Source organism: Scomber scombrus, chromosome 3, assembly GCF_963691925.1.
Source record: "Scomber scombrus chromosome 3, fScoSco1.1, whole genome shotgun sequence".
Taxonomy (NCBI): domain Eukaryota; kingdom Metazoa; phylum Chordata; class Actinopteri; order Scombriformes; family Scombridae; genus Scomber; species Scomber scombrus.
In genome coordinates this window covers 3367610-3385250 of record NC_084972.1, presented here as the reverse complement: position 1 = coordinate 3385250, position 17641 = coordinate 3367610, and the positions used below count along the sequence as shown (strand labels likewise).

Genomic DNA, 17641 nt, shown 5'->3' with positions numbered 1-17641 from the left:
TGTGTGTGTGTGTGTGTGTGTGTGTGTGTGTGTGTGTGTGTGTGTCCTTAGGTTATGAGAACAGGCACTTGAAATTGAATGTTATTATTATCATTATTATTAGGAGGCTATTCTCAGGAAAAAGGGGGCATAATGAAACTCATCAAAAACAAAAACAACAGTTTTGACTTCTTATTAATACATCATTGGTTGTGAATTGTTTTTGATAGCAGCACTTATGGGGGAAAAAAAATCTCTTTCAGTATGGAAAGAAAGACATCTGCCATTCAATCTGATTTTAAGGCAGAAAACACAGTCTGACAAAGCTGCTATTTTGTTTTGACAAATTCTTTCAGTGTGACAATGTGTTCGTGTTATCCAGTTTCTGTTTGGAAGATTTTTGCCCTAGGCAATCTGAAGCGAGGGATGGTCCCATCAACATCAACTGTCAGTAGGCACAGCTGTGGAAAGAATAGCTGTAAATGTTTGGGTGTTTTTTCACCCAACTTCAATCAAAGAAATACTAAGATTTAACAGTAATTACCTCTGTAAGCTGATTTATATAATAAATCATTCATGTGCTGGTTGTGGTGTATTCCGTCTGGACAGGTAACAGCCTGTGGGGGAATACACGTCATGTATTAAGGAGAAGTGTAGTGTGCTTTTATTGTGAAGGTCCGAGCAGGGATGTTCAGGGATTGGGCTGGGCGGTATTGTTTTTGTTGTGGTTGTTGAACATGGCGGCCGTCAGTAAAGCAGAAGCTTTTAGATCATGTTCTGGTTTGTTGGCTTTTTTGTGGCCGTTTATCTGCAATTTTTGTAGCTGTGACAGTGGAGCTGCTCAGTGGCCAGCAGTCAGAGTGTAGTTGTACATAATTCATATCAGCCTTTACTAATATTTTTAGTATAAGACTAATTACTAATATATGAAGTTGTGTTTCTGGCCACCTGATGTGTTTAAGTCCAATAGCCACTCTGTTTTGGTCTCCACCAACTCCTGAGAAAAATGTCTGGCTGTTAAATGGTGCTGTTCAACAGCTATAGTTAACTTTGTCTGTCTGCTGTCTGGTACTCGCCAGTATAGTTTACAGTGGGTTTCTCTAGACTCACATAAGAGACTCAAGAGTGAACCAAAACAAAACAATGTGTGGGTTTGTCACTGTGAGCAACACTTTTCACATTACACACAGTCATTTTATTCATTATTTTTATACATTCTTTGAGTGTGTGTTAATTTGAGTTTTATAATTAACACTGTTAATGTCAAGATGCTGAACAATTCCTATTCCTGCTAACTGTATATTTAATACCATGGCGTTAAACATTAAATGAATTTTCACATTTGTTTGGTGTATTTTTGCTGCTAATGGGTTCTACATATTTATAATGATTCACCATCCTTTGTTATGACAAATGGAACCACTTCCAAACTCAAACTGCCTATTCTGCATGTGACCTCTAACACCCAGTCAGATACCAATCAGTCAATCTGCAGAGAATCAATACATAATATTACCATTTATTGACTCTGCTTCTAAACCCAGTTAGTTATCTATAGGCGCGGATCAGAATGGGATCAGTCATTTATCAGTGGATGTCAGTGCTGTGTGACATTATTGGTGCGTATCGACCCCGTCGTGTTGTGGCCTGACACCTGGGTCAAATAGAAGGGGTCTAACCAGGAACATGAAAGAGCCGAGGGGGCATTGTGGCCCCAGTGAGTCCAGCTTCCCCTTTTTCCCCTGGTGGGGAAGAAGAGTTTGAAGTTCAGTACCCCTCTGACACAATCATTACCCTCCATCGCGGCTCTCTGCCTCCACCCAGCCCAGGAACAAAGGCTCATCTATGGGATGTGTCAATAAAGGACCCCTGGTCTGCTGACTGACTGTGTGCAGGAGATTGTGTCTGCTGTCGCTACCTATTAGTAAACCCTGAAACACAATGTATCCAACATCTGCTGATAACTGCTTTCTAACTATACAATAATATCCAATGTTTTTGATTTAATAGCTGATTATTGAATTTAAAATATGATTGGACAGAATTCCCCACATACTGTCTACATACATTAACCAAAGATACAGCATCCCTGTCCATCAAGGGGTTTTTAATACGTCTTTCAATTAATGTGCAAAGATGATGTTAATACTAAACCTAGTTCAGTGGCAGGACATAAAACAGATAAGTGTCAGAATCTGTCAACTATTGGCTAATGATATTTAGTTCATGAATGAACATCAGCACATCATAAGATGTCTTTAATCCTCACTGATGGCCACAGTACAGAATCTACTTTCTGCTTGCCTATCACTGTTTTTAATTCCATAAAAAAAACCTGATTGAGATACATGTTCAACAGTTCAAACAGTAAACATTTACTTTTTTTCTTATATGAGGTGATCTTTTACAAAATCAGAAAGTTAATTTCAGGTTTTTGGTTCGTTAGTTTTATCAAAATGAGTGACTGTTAAAGACGATGAAACATGTCTCTGATCTGGAGTCCAAGAAACAGATCCAACAATCTGCAGACTGGCATTACCATAAGGACATAACACACATAAACACCACACTTGTCAGATTTCAGAGGTGTGAAATCTAATAAGTCAAATAAACCTTGTTCAGTTAAAAAAAAAAAGCTGCAAAGGAAAGTCTCATATAAAAAGCATAATCACCAGATGTTTGTTTTCATTTAAAAGTGCTATGTCCATGTTTCAGGTGATAATCAGTGACTGCTTCCACATGGAGCAGGGCAGTGGTTCTCTCTCCCTGCTTTACTTACACTTACAAGTAAGCATCTAAATCAGGTAAATTCAGCAAATCAAAGTAAAGCACATGGACACCAACTCTTGATGTGATTTAGCTCTTCAGGCTAATTTACATACTTTGCATGGCATCAACAGTTAACTACAAACAATAAAAAACAACTATGCAAAGCTGGATAACTGCCATATGACCACAGATGCTCAGAGGACCTAAAGTTTGTGGTTAGTTTGAGGTGCTGGGTATCTTGTGCTAGTGGGACTGTAACTTGTTGATTGTTTATTTGTTTGGTAGTATTTCTGCACCACTAAAATCACAAAAAAAAACCCAACAACAACATAATAATAGGGCTATTTAAGTGACCCCTGAAATATTACACCATCTTTTTGCAAAGAAGCCCTGATTTGAAATCAAGTTTTAATAACTTTATTATTTCAGTTTTTATTGCACTTACATGGTGCACATTCCTAAACTAACTACTAGTGATGTACAGTGTGAAACATGGTGATTCAATTTCTAGATAGATGTTGATTTTAGCATTTACCTAAAAGCACAACAGTCTCAGAAAGCTGCTAGCATGGCTGTGTTATGACACATTTGTATTGTTGAAGGGTCCTGGTAGCTAAATGCTTATAGTGCATAGAATATAACTGCAACATCCCAGGATCTCACATTGTTTACTGTCTGCCTTTTTACCAATGACTGATCAATACAAAGCAAAAAAAAAAAAGAAAAGTAAAAGAAAAAGAAAAAGAAAAGTGAGGCAGCACAGATATGTCAAGTTAATCCGCATATCATAATGTAATTGAAAACAATAAAGGCAGATATTAATAGACATGTATATATTAAACATATACATATACATTATATCTATATTATGATAGAACCAGTGGTGGGCCAAAATGTAGGACAACTGCAATTTAAAGATTGAAATCCTACAGCATGCTGTATGTACAACAGTTAGTTTGTGGTTAATTTGAGGTGCTGGGTATCTTGTGCTAGTGGGACTGTAACTTGTAGGGGATGTATTATGCTTTCCCTTATTTTCAAACATAATGTTACAATGTTGGATGTTCATATTAAGAGTGGCTAGCATGTCAAATAACGAAGCAAACGTATGTAGAAGTAATCCTTGTGAGCAAAAAACACCAGCTTCAATCTGCTCTGAATGTTCAGTTTCCAGCAGTTTCGTCTACATGCAGCACGAGCTGACATCAGCTTGTGACAGATTTCTTTATATGGTCATCTGCTCTGCACACAGCGCGCCAGTTCACTGCTGTGCTACACTGACATTATGGCATTTTTCCAGTGTTTTCGAGGGTAGTCAAACCGAGCCATGACTCATGTTAAGCTGGCATGCTGTGAGTGTTTTTCCATTACACAGCAGGACAAAGTAAAATAAGTAGTTTACCTGTTGGAGGTGTGCTGGCCATCTGCAACTCTTCATCAAACATCATCATCATCACTGTGGCTGTTTCTGCTTTTTCTATTCCTCCCTGCATCATGTCTAACTGATCCGCTCAACAAACAGCTCCAAACATCTCCAAATGTTTCTGATTCAATCAGTTTTTTAGCAATGCTAGCAAAGTTCTAATTCAATGAGAAAGAGATCTCATTCCTGTAAATTCTTCACAATAAAAGGGCCCGATTATGTAGTCATTTAAATCTTTTAATTTGAAGCAGAAAAGCCAGAAGTGTTGGGTTTGCATCTGCCGTATCTTTACACAACTTTAATATTGGCTGGCCCATCAGAATGGAGTGGGCTCATCGAGAGGGGGGCCTTAAAGAGACAGGAGCTAAAATGGACTGTAAAGAGAAAGAGGCTGTACTGAGGGGCAGCATAAAGGGTCAGTATAAGACAAATAAGGAGTTTTTTAACTGTGCAAAGCTACTCTAGTGGAGTCCAGAAATTAAAAATTAAGAGCTGTAAATTAGCACAACAGGTCCTCTTTAACATTAAGACTATATTTTTCAGACACCCTTTGCTTCATGCCTTCCCTTCTTAGGCTAAAGAGCATCAAGTCATAGCTTTTTCTGCTCTCAAATACGTTTTTTGTGTCATAAAGCAGTCAAACAAATTTCCCTCTGCTACTCCCTGAGGGACACAACAGCATACATTACACCTGCACCTGAGGGAGGTTTAAAGTTAGAGAGGGCCTGCTTCAAACACAATTTGTTTCTTGACATTTTGAGTATCAAGCAAAAGAGCAGCACAAACTCGCATGGGTTTGTTTTTTTAGTTGTGTTGTAGTGTATGACTAATGTTCAAAGAAAATTTCTTTTCTTTTGGTGATAGTACTGGGTGTGCTCTGACACTGAGATCTGAGTCTCCTTCATCTGTGCTACAGAGAAACACAGTCACTGTAGAATACAGCACCCAACAGCGCTTATACACACACACACACACACACACACACACACACACACACACACACACACACACACACACACACACACACACACTTACTCTGAAACATCTCAACAAGGACCACACAGGCCTGCATGGACACACTGATGACAAACACACACACACAAACTTCTAAGCCATTAGAAAATGAGCACCAAACTCACAGTACTGTAATGTCTACTGGAAGCACAAACTATACTTTCCATACAATAGCAGCAATGTGGAAAGTATAGTTTTCACATAATCACATACAGACAGTAATATTACTGCTGATCTCTCTCTAAAGCACACTGCTTTATACAGATGGGAGACAAATGACAGAAAAATGCACCATCAAGGCTGTGTCCAAACTCACTCCTCCGCAGATAGCTTCTATACTGTGCGCAGTACATTTAAATTATGAACACTTATGAATCATCATCTTTTTTTCATCATCACTGACAGCTGCAGAGCCAAACAACTGTAATGTTTGCATCTATAAAATATGAGTCATTACATTGTGGGACTGTTAGTGGAAAGAACTAATGCCATGGGTGCTAGTTTTTCAATCTAGTGTGTTCATTTGTGAGAACACTGTATAAACGATACATTTACACAATATTCAGAAACTCAAATCAAGTGGTGCACAGTAAATATTGTACACTATACTGTACAGCAGTGGTGGAAGAAGTAGTCAGATCCTTTACCTAAGTAAAAGTACCAGTACTGCAATGTAAAAATACTTCATTACAAGTAAATGTCCTGCATGAAAAATACAATAGTAAAAGTACATAAGTATTATGAGCTTGATGTAGTATGCAGTATTACAGTAAAAGTACATAAATATTATGAGTTTTGTAGTATGCAGTATTACAGCAAAAGTACTGCAGTATTATGAGTGATGTAGTATGCAGTATTACAGTAAAAGTACTGCAGTATTATGAGTGATGTAGTATGCAGTATTACAGTAAAAGTACTGCAGTATTATGAGTGATGTAGTATGCAGTATTACAGTAAAAGTACTGCAGTATTATGAGTGATGTAGTATGCAGTATTACAGTAAAAGTAGTGGTTTGGTCCCTCTGACTGATATATTATTATATATGACATCATTAGATTATTAATAGTGAAGCATCAGTGTTAGAGCAGCATGTTACTGTTGTAGCTGCTGGAGGTGGAGCTAGTTTACACTACTTTATATACAGTTAGCTAGTTTAGTCCAGTGGTTCCCAACCTAGGGGTGGGGCCCCTCCAAAGTTCTGATACACATGTGTTTTCAGTTTTTGGACTTTTTCTCTAATCTTTGATTTTTGCTGAAATATTGGATCATTTGAACATTCATTGAAAACGAAAGCATGTGAGAAGTTTAGAGGGAATAATCACTATTTGGTGGAGCTGTTAACAACTCATAGACATCTGAAATGTGAGCCGACTTTGAGATGGAGAATAGAAAGTACAATATTTCTCTCTGAAATGTAGTGGAATGGGAGTATAAAGTAGCATTGAATGGAAATACTCAATTAAGTAAAAGTACCTCAAAACTGTACTTAAGTAAAGTACTTGGGTAAATGTACTTACTAACCACTGCTACATAGTAGATGGGGGAGGGGGGCAAAGCGTATGAGTAAGGTGCTGGTACACCATGAGCCTTCAGATCAGCTTCTTTGCTCTTTAGCAAGTCTGTGAACAGCATTTTCCCCTCACTGGTGTTTTAGTGATGGTGGTCTAACAGACTATCTACACCCAACACATTTCAGCTGTGTTTCTCAGTTGTCTGTCTCATGTGTATCTGACATCCACTCTACTTTCTTTGTACTTGCGCACGTAACATTGATTGTACATATGGCTGTGAGCTCTGCCAAAATGCTTCTGGTGCACAGCAGCAGCACTGCAGCTGTTCTGCTGCTGTCATGCTGTTTTTGCTACACAGTCTGTGTAAACAAGGTGTAACACATCTGTCACAATCTCCCACTGGTGCTCAATTGGGTAGAGATTTGATTACTGTGAAGCTTATAGTGTATAATTCACATCATTTTCATACTCATTAACCCATTCATTGAGCCCTCGTGACAAGTGCTGAAGACTCTGCATTTGTTATGTTTCTTTATTATTTTTTTGCTTTCTCCTCTGTTTAATTGTCTGTTTGTTTCTGTGTTTTCTTGCCTTCCACGCAACTGCTACAACGTGTTCATTCCACTGAGATATAACTACAATTTACAGAGATTTTAAACTGTATTTAGATTTAGATGGTGAACATCCCCATTAACTGCTGTTATAATATGACATTTGTCATCATTTTGACAAAAAAAAAAGCAGATATGGTGTTTGCTGGAGTAACCTAAGCACATGTCAAGTCTGTTGTTTAAGTCTCAGTGACAAATAGAAAGCACTTGCCTGCCTGGATGGTAGGAGAACACCTTGAAAAATCTGTGATATGCTGTTGATTTTATTTGATTATGAAAATTGTCAGCAGTAGTGTTCAGTAAGTCAAACAGTCTAGTCTACTGTATTCAAAAACATCAGTATGGTCCCTTAATAATAAATCAATGAAAAGACTAACACATACAAACTACATTTAAATCCCCGTCCTTTGTCAGGGATCAAAATGTTGTTTATTTAAATCAGGGGGGTCAAACTCATTTTAGTTCGAGGGCCACATACAGCCTAATTTGATCTCATGTGGGCCGGACCATTAAAACCATTGCATAAAAATGTATAAATAATATACAATATATAGAATATATATTATAACTTTACTATAATAAAACATCTATTTACAAAACAGATGAACAGCCTGAGATGTCTTAAGGAAAATAAGCGCAGCTTCAACAATATCATGTTTCAGTCTGGAGCACAGTTTTGTTTTATTGATGCTAAGCCCACTGAGGCAAATGTGTCCTTCAAATCTAAATCACATTGCAAGTCAGTTATCTAAAGTTGGACATCCACAGATCAGAAGCCTTGACTGTGAATGACAAGTGAAAATTAGCGAGAATAGCGGTGTGTTTTATTGAAAAATTGGAATTAGATTTCTGCTATTTCTATACTTTGCAAAGTTATCCAGTGGGCCGGATTGAACCCCTTGGTGGGCCGGTTGGTATGTTTGACATTCCTGATTTAAATAAAGTTATGATTTAGAGTCAGTAAGTAGGCGTTTATCTTTTCAATGATTCATAATCTATGAACCAAACTGTTGATGTTGTATTTGTAATAGTTGTATCTACTTATGTTGTGCATAATGCTGTTGTATATTGATTTAAAATACCATTCATATGAATGATACTAACATTTTAAGAAACATTCAGGCCTGTGTAATATAATAGCATGTGAGATGATGACGATGATGATAAGGTTGAAGATGAGCATGATTAGGATGATTAAATGATAAGCAATATCTGTCCAATTATGAACTACAATATTAATCCCTGCAGAGGAAGACTTGCTAATCAAGCAGAGACCTTTCCTGAGAGTCATGTTATTTCTTTGTCATTGTGCTTTCTTTTCTCTGGATCACTTGTTTTCTCTCTCTCTCCTTTTGTCTCTTGTCTATTCTTCCAAATAGCTCAAAGGGTTGCGCTGATCACAGTAACTCACTGCTGTTGTCCACCACTCACTGCTGCTCCTTAAGGTTGCTTAGCTGTGCTTCACACACACACGCACACACATACAAATACTATGTGTTTGTGTGTGTCACTGTGTGGCCATCACTCATTTCCTGTCAGTCAGGCACCAGGGATTAGTTGCCCTAATTGGGAGCAAACTTGATTGAAAGTCTTTGCCAGTTGACCCAGGGGACGCAGCTTTTCATTTACTGTGCTGCTGTATTGTGTCCCTGTGTACTGTGGGAAAGACTGTCTCACTGCTTGCTGCACACTGATAAGGTGCATGAAGTAGTGTTTTAATAATCTCTGTGTGAAATTGAACACATTCAGTTTGAGTAATGTGTTGCAAAATCAAAAAGGGGAACCGGGGATGTGAAATCACTTCAATGCCGAGATTACAAACATGACAGTTGAATTTAATTAGAAGAATAAATGTGAACATAGCAGCAGTTACCTGGATCTGACTTAGAGAAGGTGTCCATGTCCAACAGGTTTCTGCAACAAAAGAAAGAGATGGTTAGAGGTTGACAGAGGTAGATAGAGCAAATGCCTTTTTGTCTGTGAGTTTCAATCATTCTAAATCTACCACAATAACACTGGGATTTAGCTATGCAGTTAAACAAACACTCACCTTTATTGGGACTGGCCCATTTATTAACTTCAACATTATAATGACAGCATTTACAGAAGTCACAAAGAAGTCCATAGCTGTGTCCCAATTCCATTCTACATTCTAAGCAGGTTGTGAATATGTTGTGTGTTCAGATTGGAAAAGTCACTAAATAAAGTATAGCCACATCATTAATATGCAGATTAAATGGAAACATCACTGAATGGACTACATGGAAAATAGAAGAGCTGGTGGAAGCTGCTATACTTTACAAAAAAAATGTAAATGGTGTTGAAACAGTTCCACAAAGATGCTAGAAAACAACGAATATGGACAAAACTTTAAGCCACTCTATTTTTACCTATATAAATGTTTTTTAAGGATCTACAGTGTAGTTGTAAGCAAATCTATTATCATAACTGAAGCTGGTGTATACATAAATAAGTAAAGACAATATAGACAACATATAAAATATGATTACTGCACATTAATAAATACTAAAACATTTCCTCACATCTGCTTATAACTACATTATAGTACATTATAAACACTTTATATACTGCTTATAGATGATAAGTAGAGGGGAGTCATTTTTTAAGTTTAATTGGCAATAGCTTCCCAAAGTAATCATTTCATTAATGCCCAATGGTACACATATTGTATCTTTCCCTGTTAGTATAAAACATATATAGTTAAAAAGTGTTTTGGTTTCTTGTCCACTAACTTTAAAAGTAGTATACTATGATGACTACTAAGCTGTATATTACATACTATATATACTGGTGTGTCATATGGATGACAGCATGTCATCGTTGGCCCCGGAGCTTCATGCATATTAGCACACAACATCAATATGGAGGAATATGACATACCAATACTATCTCAGGGGAGACCAGATGTGTCAGAGAACATATGACACAGTTCCACCCTTAAGTTCAGTGTCCTGGTATCATATTGAACCAATGCAATAAACAAAGCTATCATCTAACATACTCATTATATAATTTGATTAACTGAAAATGTGTTTGGGAATTTGCACCACTAAGGAAAAGTAATTATGTTAGATAATGTCTACTAAGACTAAATTAATAATTAAAATATAGCTGAGCATAGTAACTAAACCTATCACTTTGTTCCACTGATGATACTAATGTAATGAGTAAAAAGGGACATATTCAGCTTTTTCTGGTTCTGTTAGTTATATCCTGTTCTAAAGAATCCTGCTACAATAGTTACTTTCGTGGTTTGCTGACATAGCCTCGCAAACATCCTAAAGTCAGCTGTGATGCAGCATCAAGAAGTTAATCAATCAGTAGCCTTCAGTTATTATTATTTCCTTTTTGATAAAGCTTATAGTTAGGGCCGGCCAGACTAGCTCCTAGTTTATGCTGCTATAGGCTTAGACTGCCGGGGGACTCATGATGCACTGAGCTCCCCTCTCCTCCTCCGTCTCTCTAGCCATCTATATCCATTAACATTCATGTGCTATTAATGCATTCACTAGAATAGACTAACTTAAACTTCTTCCCCAGAGTTCTCTGTGCTTTCTCGTCTCACAGGTAACCTGGGGCTGTAGATGTCTGGATGACAGATTCATGCCCTGGACCTGCTATCCTCCCGTCCGGGTCCTGCTAACTTCAATGTTGATTGTTTTTTCAATGTGCTTCTCTTTTTCCTTAAGTAAGTAGCCTGTGCTATAAGCATGATATTGCACTCTGATTTATCCTCATATAGAAAATAATGGACCAGGTACAGTCCATTATCATCATGGTGCTCGTACCTGGACCAGTATTTTCATGTATCAGGACACTTAATTCTGCCCCTTTAGAAAACAGCACAGCATTTCATACAGTAAAAAAATGACATTTAAGAAGAACCTTTTTTCTAAGTTCCTAAGTTCTCTTATAAAAATGTGGTATATTCCTTTAAAAGATGACCGCCTCCAGCTTTGTGCAGCTACAGTAACCAGAACCCCCTCTGAAAGCCATCCAGCCTCCTCTCCTACAGGCGTTTGTCTTTCACCAGCCTGAAAGAGCAGCTTCACTTCCTTCCCTCTATGCAATTAAACACTACTGAAATCAGTCAGTCTGCTGTGTGCATGGTGTAATGTGGACAGGATTTTCTCACTCTCACCCCTGGTCTATAATATTAAATCTGACACATAAGAGGATTTCATGTTGCCCCACTTGGTAGCTGCAGCAAGAGAAATTAATCATACAAACATGCACAGACACAGAGCACCTCGTAACACACAAACATCAAATCATTGCCAGGATAACAACCCAATTTACTTCTAACAACTTGACAGTAAGTGATAACAAACACAGTTCCATCAAGAGCTGAGGAGTGGTAACTGACAGATTGAAACATTTCCCTCTCCTAGGCTTGTAGCTGTCAGGGTGACGAGTCAGAGCGACTGCAGGGAGCAACACAGCGTGCATCTTCATATGTTCATGCTGGTCTGTTTGTGTCTGGGTGTCTATACGCAGTATGTTCAACGCCATGCGTGGGCCTCAGTTGTGTAGCCCTCGCCTGCCAATAGAGTGACAGTTTGCAGTGCTAAATACCAGGAGTGGTTTAGCCATATGTGTGCCCCACGCAAATGCTTTTATCCTTCAGGGTTTACTGCTTTTTGATAAACAGTTTTCAACTTCTGCTGAGAAGGATCAGATCCTACAGAGTTTTGAGCTTTGAGGTTCAGTATAACCTTATTCAGTAGCACACTGAAACTGTAATGAAGCTATTATTACAAAAAGTCAATTTCCAACTTACATCAACATTTTACTCAACAGATTATATTCTCTTACAAAGCAATTTATTAGTGTTGTTTATTCAGTATTTATGTTTTTAGCAGCGTTTAATAAACAACATTTCACACAAGCTGCCTAGATGTCACTAACTTGACAGGCTAAAGTTACTGACTGGTAAGCTATGATGGCCTTGTCAATCTCCATAGTCCAGACATACTTTCAATGATAGCACATCTTCTTACTTTTTAAAGATGATCCGCCAATAATACAGAAAAAGGTGTAGATAAAGATGCATAAGAATAAAGGAGAAACAGGCTGTAACAACATACAGTACAAGTCAAACATTTGGACACACTTTCCTTCTCATTCAAGGGAATGGGACGGTGTGTCCAAACTTTTGCATAGTACTGTATGAACTAATACTGTATTGACTGGTACTGTATTGTAAGTCGTATTTTGGGTGTGAAATTACATTCACCTCCAATGTCTCATCCAAATCAGAGATTTGCAAAGTGGGAGGCAGGCCTCCCATGGAGGGAAAAGAGTTTCAAGGGAGGCTCACTGAATGGAAAGAAAATATTCAGTTCAGATTCAGTAGTTTTGCGAAAAGTTACTGTTTTGCCCTCTTTCCCAGAATCAGAAACTAATAAATGCCTACAGACAGACATACTTTATGTATTTGGTTTTGTGTGAAGTTATGTCAAACAGCAATGCTATGCTAAAACAGGGTATCTATTGTTAAATGTCTATGGGATCAAATAACATAATGACATGCTGGTGAGATGAAGACACATCTGCTAGTTGGCCAGTTTCTAGTCCGTTTATTTCACACCTCAACCAAGAGGTGTAGTGGTGCTTCTCCGCAAGAATACCGTGCATACTCATTTCTGAGCAGGGGATTTCGCCACTCATCCAAAAGGTCCAAGAGTTTAGTAGGTATTAGTGTCCATTTTGAGGAACAAGCCTTCAGCTAATCATGTTGCAGCCTGTCGCATACTAAGTTGTGTTTACTATGGACAGAGACTTTAGTTCCCTGACTTCAGCCTCTTAGACAAGGGCTTCCTTCCAAGCATGTGAATTACCTCACTGAATCTACGGTACAAATGCATACTTTGAGTGAACTGTATAAACTCATTTTGCCGTTAGTGTCCGAGCAAGGCCAGAAAGTATATTGCTGGTGTGGTGCTAAGTGGTGACACTTAGCAATCTTGAAAGCTCTGAGGAGTTCATTTCCCTTGCTCAGTGACTTTGTAGTGGAACAAAAGGTGTGCAAGGGGGAAAGCAACGAGTACAGGAGCTACAGCGATTGACCAGCACTCACCCAGTCGGATCAGATAGTCAGTCAGTGGTTAGCTCCGCACCAACGGCAGTTCACCAACTGCTTTGTTGCGTGACGCAGCAATTAGTTGTTGCAGCTATCGTCCATCGCTAATACAGTTTTTCTGCAAGGGTTGTACTTCTGTCATGCGATGGAGAGTGAAAACTTGCTGCTGCATTGGCCGGGAATCGAACCCGGGCCTCCCGCGTGGCAGGCGAGAATTCTACCACTGAACCACCAATGCTTGACGAACTGACCGATTGTGGCCTATCACGGCGTCAGGATGAACTTGACTTGTTTGCAGCAAACGCAATTTTGCCAAGACCAGAAGTAGTGGCTCAGAAAATGCAATTGAGCTGGGCGACTTAAGTCAGGATGGCCGAGCGGTCTAAGGCGCTGCGTTCAGGTCGCAGTCTCCCCTGGAGGCGTGGGTTCGAATCCCACTTCTGACAAAAGCCTTTTAGCTTGACTTTGGACCCTGTAATGCAAACTCCACATGCATCGATAGGCCAAGAATTTGCCCTTAGTTGGTGAGTGGCTGGCTGGCTGGCTGTCTGTCATGTCACACAGTACGAGTTTAGCAGAGCAGGAGGAAGTGTATCACTCACAGCTCAGTGACCACTCTATATTTAAAAAGTGTCCTCCGTTGCCTAAGTAAAAGCCATTTCTGCATTGGCCGGGAATCGAACCCGGGCCTCCCGCGTGGCAGGCGAGAATTCTACCACTGAACCACCAATGCTCGATCACTGTGTGAAACCGACTATGAAACGCGGGCGATGTCAAGACACATCTGCTAGTTGGCCAGTTTCTAGTCCGTTTATTTCACACCTCAACCAAGAGGTGTAGTGGCGCTTCTCCGCAGGGATACCGTGCATACTCATTTCTGGGCAGGGGATTTCGCCATCCATCCAAAAGGTCAAAGAGTTTAGTAGGTATTAATGTCCATTTTGAGGAACAAGCCTTCAGCTAATCATGTTGCAGCCTGTCGCATACTAAGTTGTGTTTACTATGGACAGAGACTTTAGTTCCCTGACTTCAGCCTCTTAGACAAGGGCTTCCTTCCAAGCATGTGAATTACCTCACTAAATCTACGGTACAAATGCATACTTTGAGTGAACTGTACGAACTCATTTTGCCGTTAGTGTCCGAGCAAGGCCAGCAAGTATATTGCTGGTGTGGTGCTAAGTGGTGACACTTAGCAATCTTGAAAGCTCTGAGGAGTTCATTTCCCTTGCTCAGTGACTTTGTAGTGGAACAAAAGGTGTGCAAGGGGGAAAGCAACGAGTACAGGAGCTACAGCGATTGACCAGCACTCACCCAGTCGGATCAGATAGTCAGTCAGTGGTTAGCTCCGCACCAACGGCAGTTCACCAACTGCTTTGTTGCGTGACGCAGCAATTAGTTGTTGCAGCTATCGTCCATCGCTAATACAGTTTTTCTGCAAGGGTTCTACTTCTGTCATGCGATGGAGAGTGAAAACTTGCTGCTGCATTGGCCGGGAATCGAACCCGGGCCTCCCGCGTGGCAGGCGAAAATTCTACCACTGAACCACCAATGCTTGACGAACTGACCGATTGTGGCCTATCACGGCGTCAGGATGAACTTGACTTGTTTGCAGCAAACGCAATTTTGCCAAGACCAGAAGTAGTGGCTCAGAAAATGCAATTGAGCTGGGCGACTTAAGTCAGGATGGCCGAGCGGTCTAAGGCGCTGCGTTCAGGTCGCAGTCTCCCCTGGAGGCGTGGGTTCGAATCCCACTTCTGACAAAAGCCTTTTAGCTTGACTTTGGACCCTGTAATGCAAACTCCACATGCATCGATAGGCCAAGAATTTGCCCTTAGTTGGTGAGTGGCTGGCTGGCTGGCTGTCTGTCATGTCACACAGTACGAGTTTAGCAGAGCAGGAGGAAGTGTATCACTCACAGCTCAGTGACCACTCTATATTTAAAAAGTGTCCTCCGTTGCCTAAGTAAAAGCCATTTCTGCATTGGCCGGGAATCGAACCCGGGCCTCCCGCGTGGCAGGCGAGAATTCTACCACTGAACCACCAATGCTCGATCACTGTGTGAAACCGACTATGAAACGCGGGCGATGTCAAGACACATCTGCTAGTTGGCCAGTTTCTAGTCCGTTTATTTCACACCTCAACCAAGAGGTGTAGTGGCGCTTCTCCGCAGGGATACCGTGCATACTCATTTCTGGGCAGGGGATTTCGCCATCCATCCAAAAGGTCAAAGAGTTTAGTAGGTATTAGTGTCCATTTTGAGGAACAAGCCTTCAGCTAATCATGTTGCAGCCTGTCGCATACTAAGTTGTGTTTACTATGGACAGAGACTTTAGTTCCCTGACTTCAGCCTCTTAGACAAGGGCTTCCTTCCAAGCATGTGAATTACCTCACTAAATCTACGGTACAAATGCATACTTTGAGTGAACTGTACGAACTCATTTTGCCGTTAGTGTCCGAGCAAGGCCAGCAAGTATATTGCTGGTGTGGTGCTAAGTGGTGACACTTAGCAATCTTGAAAGCTCTGAGGAGTTCATTTCCCTTGCTCAGTGACTTTGTAGTGGAACAAAAGGTGTGCAAGGGGGAAAGCAACGAGTACAGGAGCTACAGCGATTGACCAGCACTCACCCAGTCGGATCAGATAGTCAGTCAGTGGTTAGCTCCGCACCAACGGCAGTTCACCAACTGCTTTGTTGCGTGACGCAGCAATTAGTTGTTGCAGCTATCGTCCATCGCTAATACAGTTTTTCTGCAAGGGTTCTACTTCTGTCATGCGATGGAGAGTGAAAACTTGCTGCTGCATTGGCCGGGAATCGAACCCGGGCCTCCCGCGTGGCAGGCGAGAATTCTACCACTGAACCACCAATGCTTGACGAACTGACCGATTGTGGCCTATCACGGCGTCAGGATGAACTTGACTTGTTTGCAGCAAACGCAATTTTGCCAAGACCAGAAGTAGTGGCTCAGAAAATGCAATTGAGCTGGGCAACTTAAGTCAGGATGGCCGAGCGGTCTAAGGCGCTGCGTTCAGGTCGCAGTCTCCCCTGGAGGCGTGGGTTCGAATCCCACTTCTGACAAAAGCCTTTTAGCTTGACTTTGGACCCTGTAATGCAAACTCCACATGCATCGATAGGCCAAGAATTTGCCCTTAGTTGGTGAGTGGCTGGCTGGCTGGCTGTCTGTCATGTCACACAGTACGAGTTTAGCAGAGCAGGAGGAAGTGTATCACTCACAGCTCAGTGACCACTCTATATTTAAAAAGTGTCCTCCGTTGCCTAAGTAAAAGCCATTTCTGCATTGGCCGGGAATCGAACCCGGGCCTCCCGCGTGGCAGGCGAGAATTCTACCACTGAACCACCAATGCTCGATCACTGTGTGAAACCGACTATGAAACGCGGGCGATGTCAAGACACATCTGCTAGTTGGCCAGTTTCTAGTCCGTTTATTTCACACCTCAACCAAGAGGTGTAGTGGCGCTTCTCCGCAGGGATACCGTGCATACTCATTTCTGGGCAGGGGATTTCGCCATCCATCCAAAAGGTCAAAGAGTTTAGTAGGTATTAGTGTCCATTTTGAGGAACAAGCCTTCAGCTAATCATGTTGCAGCCTGTCGCATACTAAGTTGTGTTTACTATGGACAGAGACTTTAGTTCCCTGACTTCAGCCTCTTAGACAAGGGCTTCCTTCCAAGCATGTGAATTACCTCACTAAATCTACGGTACAAATGCATACTTTGAGTGAACTGTACGAACTCATTTTGCCGTTAGTGTCCGAGCAAGGCCAGCAAGTATATTGCTGGTGTGGTGCTAAGTGGTGACACTTAGCAATCTTGAAAGCTCTGAGGAGTTCATTTCCCTTGCTCAGTGACTTTGTAGTGGAACAAAAGGTGTGCAAGGGGGAAAGCAACGAGTACAGGAGCTACAGCGATTGACCAGCACTCACCCAGTCGGATCAGATAGTCAGTCAGTGGTTAGCTCCGCACCAACGGCAGTTCACCAACTGCTTTGTTGCGTGACGCAGCAATTAGTTGTTGCAGCTATCGTCCATCGCTAATACAGTTTTTCTGCAAGGGTTCTACTTCTGTCATGCGATGGAGAGTGAAAACTTGCTGCTGCATTGGCCGGGAATCGAACCCGGGCCTCCCGCGTGGCAGGCGAGAATTCTACCACTGAACCACCAATGCTTGACGAACTGACCGATTGTGGCCTATCACGGCGTCAGGATGAACTTGAC

The 17641-nt window shown here is 40.9% G+C and overlaps 1 protein-coding gene and 6 non-coding genes across 7 annotated transcripts in view; all 7 read right to left on the bottom strand.

Moving 5' to 3' along the window:
* LOC133978152 (copine-9-like) overlaps positions 1-17641 on the bottom strand; it is a 240085-nt gene that overhangs the window by 161245 nt on the left and 61199 nt on the right. The window contains exon 2 of the mRNA XM_062416514.1: positions 9182-9222. Within this exon, the coding sequence (XP_062272498.1) occupies positions 9182-9222 (41 nt within the window). The remainder of the gene's footprint in view (positions 1-9181; positions 9223-17641) is intronic.
* trnag-gcc (transfer RNA glycine (anticodon GCC)) lies at positions 13579-13649 on the bottom strand. Its single transcript has one exon. It is a non-coding gene; the product is annotated as a tRNA-Gly (tRNA).
* On the bottom strand, positions 14074-14144 carry trnag-gcc (transfer RNA glycine (anticodon GCC)). The gene has a single exon. It is a non-coding gene; the product is annotated as a tRNA-Gly (tRNA).
* Positions 15388-15458, bottom strand: trnag-gcc (transfer RNA glycine (anticodon GCC)). Its single transcript has one exon. It is a non-coding gene; the product is annotated as a tRNA-Gly (tRNA).
* Positions 16207-16277, bottom strand: trnag-gcc (transfer RNA glycine (anticodon GCC)). The gene has a single exon. It is a non-coding gene; the product is annotated as a tRNA-Gly (tRNA).
* trnag-gcc (transfer RNA glycine (anticodon GCC)) lies at positions 16702-16772 on the bottom strand. Its single transcript has one exon. It is a non-coding gene; the product is annotated as a tRNA-Gly (tRNA).
* On the bottom strand, positions 17521-17591 carry trnag-gcc (transfer RNA glycine (anticodon GCC)). The gene has a single exon. It is a non-coding gene; the product is annotated as a tRNA-Gly (tRNA).